General features: G+C 25.3%; 1 protein-coding gene across 1 annotated transcript; it reads left to right on the top strand.

Moving 5' to 3' along the window:
- The first annotated feature begins 2,509 nt into the window (after window positions 1-2,509).
- On the top strand, window positions 2,510-6,089 carry LOC126909561 (circadian clock-controlled protein daywake-like). The gene is made up of 5 exons (XM_050691996.1): window positions 2,510-2,636; window positions 2,713-2,953; window positions 4,844-4,977; window positions 5,039-5,191; window positions 5,746-6,089. Exons 1-5 carry the CDS (start codon window positions 2,558-2,560, stop codon window positions 5,895-5,897), a joined length of 759 nt encoding a protein of 252 aa, XP_050547953.1. The 5' UTR covers window positions 2,510-2,557; the 3' UTR covers window positions 5,898-6,089.
- Window positions 6,090-6,527: the final 438 nt, after the last annotated feature.

Below are 6,527 nucleotides of genomic sequence, written 5' to 3'. Positions count from 1 at the left end.
GTTAAATAATATGACATGCTATTTTTTGTATTAAAATTGTACAGTTTAGGCGATACATGAAATCATTAAGTTGAAAACTTAACCAGTAGTATTTTCGTAAAAAAACTTAATAGTATACGCTTTATCTAGAGCGCATACTATATTTTTACTAAAAAGTATTTTTAGCTGAGATGAGTGAATTTTTATTGGGTATACACTAAGTTGCAAAATGATAAATGGATGTACTTCCGTATTCCCTACAAAGTACCACTTTGTCTTAGCTTTTGCTGTTCCTGATGTGCCTCAGCAGGCAGTCTATGTAGATTGGGTTTTATTACAACTTAAAATAGAAGAAAAAAATGCTTGAGGAGTGTTTTTTGAACAAATAAATTAGATCNAAAATGCTTGAGGAGTGTTTTTTGAACAAATAAATTAGATCTTAGTAGTGAAATACACTACAAAATAAAAGTAAAATGAATTAGAAAATTATACCTGTCCATCAGTGCAATTTTTTACTCTAAAACTTTAGGTGAAATTTTGAAATACAATTAGTATAAGTAATAATGATTAACTAACTTGAATATTACAGCAGAAAAAAAGAGTTATAGCTTAAATATTGCTTATGTATAGAGTATTCATTTAAAGACCTCGGACTTAACAATAACCAGGTTTACACTTTTATCAATAAATAATGAGAATTGCACTATTGTTTTACTTATGATTAAGCTTTCATATTTTTTCAAATCGAATATTTTTGTTCATACTTCAAATTAACAAAACAATTTTGTTTGTCGAATTCTAAATTATTTGGCGATTGTATACGTTCAAGTGTAATCTTTTGAAACAAAATAAATTTCAAGAAGTAAATAGACCTGATTTTATTAGGGAAAATAGTTTACTTTATTATATAGTATGAGTTAACTATGTTAGATAATATGATGATTATGTAAAATATATACACGAAATAGGTGAAGGGTTTACTATACATTTATCTTTTGTTGCGTTATAATAATTTCGAAGTCTTGAAATGAAATACGCCAATGGCCAATGATATACGATTACCGAATTTTAGTATGATAAACGTAGTTTAAAACTCCTGTTTGAAATTTAACAAATGACAAAGAAAGAAGTTTCCGGCCTTAACATTAAAAATAATTATATTTTAAACCAGAAGACAATAAAATTAATTGAGTAAACGTCGTTTATAAACACTACAAGTAGCAAAAGAAATGAAAAAAAGTTTTTAATGTATTGATTAATGAATATTAGGCATCTTAAAAAACAATATTTTTGAATAAATCTGTCTAGTTTCTTCAATGACCACAGGCAGATACCTAATGGCCTATCATTTAAGTCTATTTACTATACATTAACATGCATAAAAGTATTATTTTAAAGTTATTGCGTAAACATATTCGTAGTGTATCATAGTTGAAAATATTCGTTATAAATATATCACATATCCGTTACTTAAAGTAAAGAACTATTGAAATTATAAAATGAATTATAAGCTACAGCTTATAATGAAGTGTAATCAAAATTATAATATTTTTTATAAACAAAAAACAAATATTATAGTCATGAAATTTTACTTTAAATATTTATTTAAAAAATCTTAGGAAAATATTAAAATAGTCGAATTAAAATTAGATCATACACTTGTTTTCCAGTAGTTTATTGAGACCCACACTGAATAGGATGTGAATAGTTGTGTTGACCTCATAGGGATATATCTCATATACCCATATACTATGTATCCAATTAAAGTTTGCTGAATAAACGCACAAATTATATACAATATACACAAATATCCTGAAAATATAAAGTATATATATTTTACTAACTATAAGGTATATCCCAAGTTATTTGGTAAAATAATAATGAAATGGAAGTTACTTTTTGTATTATTAGCGACATGGCTATTTTATTAAGGTTTTTATTAAAATACAATAAGTTTCCAAGTACAGTGTTTTTTTACAAGGATTCATGTTTTCCGCTGTTGAAATTGACATTTAGTAACCTATCCGATAACTAATATAACACATGAACTACTTCAGAGCTTGATAGTATCTGAAATGTTAATATTATAGCACTTAAAAATAACAGTTATTTTATGGCCCAATATTGATTGTATCATCGTGCAAAAGCTTTTTACAGATATAATAGGTCTTATATACTTTAATGATTGTTGATCGTTCTTGAGATTTGCGGGTTCAGGACAAAAATTCTTAAAATCAATTGCGTAGGCCAAAAATGTTTTCGTTGTACTTTGATTTTCTAGTCTTATTATTTTCCTAGTAAAATTTTAGTTTACTTGACATTAGATTTTTATGATCGTAACAAAATAATACTAATTTAATGACCTCATCAAGGTTATCGATTATATACTGATGTATAAATATTTAGGTAATATTCAAAACTTGTTCATATATTTTTGANATGATCGTAACAAAATAATACTAATTTAATGACCTCATCAAGGTTATCGATTATATACTGATGTATAAATATTTAGGTAATATTCATAACCTGTTCATATATTTTTGAGCAATTACTAAAAGGTAAAGAATATATCTAAATGTTGAAAATGTCGTTTAATACTATTGTTTTTTTCATTTGCTCATTGGTTATTTGTAGTATTAGCGGTCGTTCTTTACGTGAGTATATATATACTTTTTTGTTTATTTAAGTAATAAAAATTTGAGTGCAAAATTAATTTTATGTATAATTTAGCTTCTTTCATAAAAGCATGTCGGCGAAATGATGCCAATATTAATAATTGCATAAAAAATATGTTGGAGACCCTTAGACCGTATGCTGTAAATGGTATACCGGAAATGCACGTTCCTCCTCTGGACCCAATATCTATTCCCTTGATTACTCTAAATCAAGGAACTAATTCAGTAAATTTTAAAGCCGTATTTACTAATTTGAAGGGTTACGGGGGAAAAGACTTCCAGACAAAAAACGTAAGGTAAGTACTAGAAGTAAAATATTTCAACTATTACTTTAATTACATTTTTTTAATTAATAAAATACATAGTAGTGTTATTCAAAAGACTATTTATTTAATTAACTATAATCTAACATTTTAAATTTAAAATAATTTTGTTTACTGAAAAACGATATTTCTTTGACGATATTAATTTATTAAGGTTTCGCATATAAATTTTTACATCCCGTTGTCGAATCAATGAACGGATACTCATAAAATTCTTATATTACAGTTATTAAAATAAATAATTTTGTGACATTATAACTGTGGAAATTCGTCTGGTCAAGTTATTTGATTATTCTCTGGTAAGGGTCTAAAATATTAGGTCAGGCAATGATCTATCGGTTCATAGTTTCACCTATGTAGAGAACAAAGTTTTCTAAAATTATTTAAATTTTGAGGGGATAAGATTATTTAGCAAATTTAAACTATACTAATGTTTGAACACAAATAAATATATAAATATATTTTTAACTAAGCAGTAGAAATAGATATAATTGAATAAATCGATGCTCTAGGGTAAAGTAACTAGTTACTTTTGTTTACAGATTTCTTGAAGTTGCGTAGAATCAAATAGATTATTAATTGTATCACTAATGAGAAATTAAAAGTTTTATTTTTTTCAAATATTAAGAATACATCAAAAGTGAAACATTTTTTTTCAGGATTTAACAATGTGTGTTTTAAATTAATTAATTTCTTGATATAATAAGGTGTTCATGACTTCTTTTAGTCATCGGCTCATTATATCACATTAATTGTGGTATCAATATAATTGAACGATTGTCTAACTGTTAAAACTACAAAAAATGTGCCTCAAATCTTTCGAATAAAGTTATCAAATAACACTTGATATCAAATTTGATATTCATATTCAAATTTAGTAGGCGGCCTACTTAGTCAGGAATGTGTTGTGCTTCAGTGTGTAGATACTTGACTTGGTTTCATATTGAGCTGAGCCATGTAGCTTATCCCGTTTTTTCTAACACATGCGTAGTTTTTCAGAGAGGACGTTAAAGATAAATGCAATAATTATAAATTTGGAACTAAAAACTTGAATTATTGCTTCAAAGTTATATAATCTTATTTAAAACGCAATGATAAAATTATTATCTGGTTAATTTTTTAACCCCAGTAACACCAAGTTTAATCTCTTAACTATAATCTAATTCGCGGAAAAAATTTTGGAGAAAGATCTAGATCAAATATATATCCCTGAATTTGTGTTTGGCTTTGAGCATGTCTGAAAGTGAATGGTACTGAGGATAGGAATAATTGTTCTTTAGTGTTTTCATAGAGAGTATATTCACTATAAAATAACCACAGATATAAGAACAATAGACTAAAAATGATAGACTTATAACTTCCATTGACATATAGAGTACTTAGAATATTTTCTGGTTTATTCAGTTATTCGTCTATGAATATTCCGTTAGTAGATCCTTATTGAAGGACTCTAAATAAAAACAAGATTACTCCATCTTTCAGGAAAAAATATAACTAAGATTAATAACATGTATCCCTTATTTACCAGAAAAAGTAATATTATTCATGCTATTTCTTCTATTTTTTTCTTGAGTCGACGAATTCGTCATTTTTATCTTAATTGAAAACCGTTAATATCTGATTAAAAAAAAAAGATTACCTTGTTTTTGCACAGATGCAATTTAATATATATTGGGAACCTAAACTTTCATTAATTGAAATAAAATTGTTTTATCAATTAATATTATTTTAGTGCTTTTCATTTTTGTAGCATAGAATTTTTAAAACCCAATCTAATAAAACTAAAATTATTAATATTTGCTTTATGTCATTATATAATAAAGTAATATGTTTAATATCTATTGTAAATATTGACTGTTTTAGGATAAATTTGAAAGAAAATACTTTTGATGTAGACTTGTTTTTTCCAAATTTCCAAATAGACTCTAAATATGAAATTAATGGTAAAATTTTAATGTTGCCTATTAAAGGCAATGGATTGTTCGTTGGAAATTTCTGTAAGATTATTTCATTCGTTTAGAATACTTAGGATATTAAAAGTACGTTTATTTATTTTAGCAAATATTGATACATCGCTAAGGATAGTATTGAAAACTGAAAAGAGAAAAAATGGTAAACTTCACTATGACTTCAAAGAAAAAAATATTAATTTAAATATAGGCAATGCTAAAATTAATTTCAGTAATTTATTCAACGGAAATAAAGAAATGAGTGAGTTTTTATATAAAAATAAGGGTTAATTGGATTTTATAATCTTAATTTATGAATGAACCTTTAAGTTAATAATAGGGTCCAGATGTCAATCCGACTATTTTCTGGAGTCTCGCAAATCCTACTAAAATCTAAAGTTACAGGGAATGAGCGCATTTGTATTAGATCTGTGAGGCTTCAGTCCGTATAGATACAATTATAACCCTCACAAGAAATTAAAATTTGTGAGGAGATAAAGAAAATGGGTTGAGTTCCCCCCAAAAAAATATTATTGAGATTTTGAAATATTAGAGTACTCATAGTAGATTTGGGACTGTAGCATCATAGATAAATTTTTCAATTTGTGCCCATTTTATAGGGCCGTATTTAAGGGGTGGCTTGAAGGAGCAAAAGCTCAATAAAATATTATCTACAAATATTTTCATTCCGTGGGTGATTATAATTTGCTAATTTTTTATTTCTAATATTATTTGTTATAACTTGTTTTTGAAGCAATAATATAAAATTAGCCACAAGTAATCAATTTTTATCATTTTTATCATTATACTTTTTAGGTAACAACGTTAATCGTTTTATAAATGAAAATTGGAGATCTCTATTGCAAGAAACAAAACCTCTTTTCGAAGATACAGTATTGGCAATGTTCGTGAATATTTATAAACCAGTGTTCGACATGTATTCAATAGATGAACTATTTCCAGTTTAGATCATTTAAGTTACATAGACAATAAATTTAAAAAAAAATAGCTGAATCGCTAAATTATTAAAAGACTAAATACATTTTTTATTTATTTATAGAATTTTTTTTATATAATATTTAGAACATATTAAGTTGAATTTGATATGATATATTATTAAGTTGAAAGATTTATATGGCAACATATATCATATTTGTAAATTATGCATAGATAATAATTAATTTTTAAACATTTTTGTCATCTATAAAAATTTTTTTGAAATTTTTATTTTGGTTTTCATCGTAAAACTGTCATTATTTGTAAATTATTCATCAATATTATATATTTATATTATTATAATCATATAATTTAGACCTATTGATTTACAATTATACATTGAGCTGAAGCACACTTTTTTTTTTATTGTAATTAGTAGTGTCTAATTTATAACATGTTCCTTAGCTAATTTAGGAACATTTTCTTTTAATAATTTTAATATAGTTTTCAGATATACTACTTTGTAAAATATGTCAAACATATTCATTTCTAAACGATACTATAGAATAGCATCAACAATGTTTGCATTTATCTTTGAAATGTTTTAATCATTGATTAAACAACTACTAATATTTAAAGTCATTAAAAAAGTTAAACTGAAT

This window comes from Daktulosphaira vitifoliae, unplaced genomic scaffold (assembly GCF_025091365.1).
Source record: "Daktulosphaira vitifoliae isolate Bord-2020 unplaced genomic scaffold, ASM2509136v1 Scaffold_555, whole genome shotgun sequence".
Taxonomy (NCBI): Eukaryota; Metazoa; Arthropoda; class Insecta; order Hemiptera; family Phylloxeridae; genus Daktulosphaira; species Daktulosphaira vitifoliae.
Note: the sequence above shows the minus strand (reverse complement) of the source record. Positions and strands in the feature narration are given on the sequence as shown.

Coding starts and splice junctions, on each gene's coding strand:
- LOC126909561 (XM_050691996.1), top strand. CDS start 2,558: ATGTTGAAAATGTCGTTTAATACTATTGTTTTTTTCATTTGCTCATTG. Junction 4,978..5,038: donor ATTGTTCGTTGGAAATTTCT/GTAAGATTATTT, acceptor TATTTATTTTAG/CAAATATTGATACATCGCTA. Junction 5,192..5,745: donor CAACGGAAATAAAGAAATGA/GTGAGTTTTTAT, acceptor TATACTTTTTAG/GTAACAACGTTAATCGTTTT.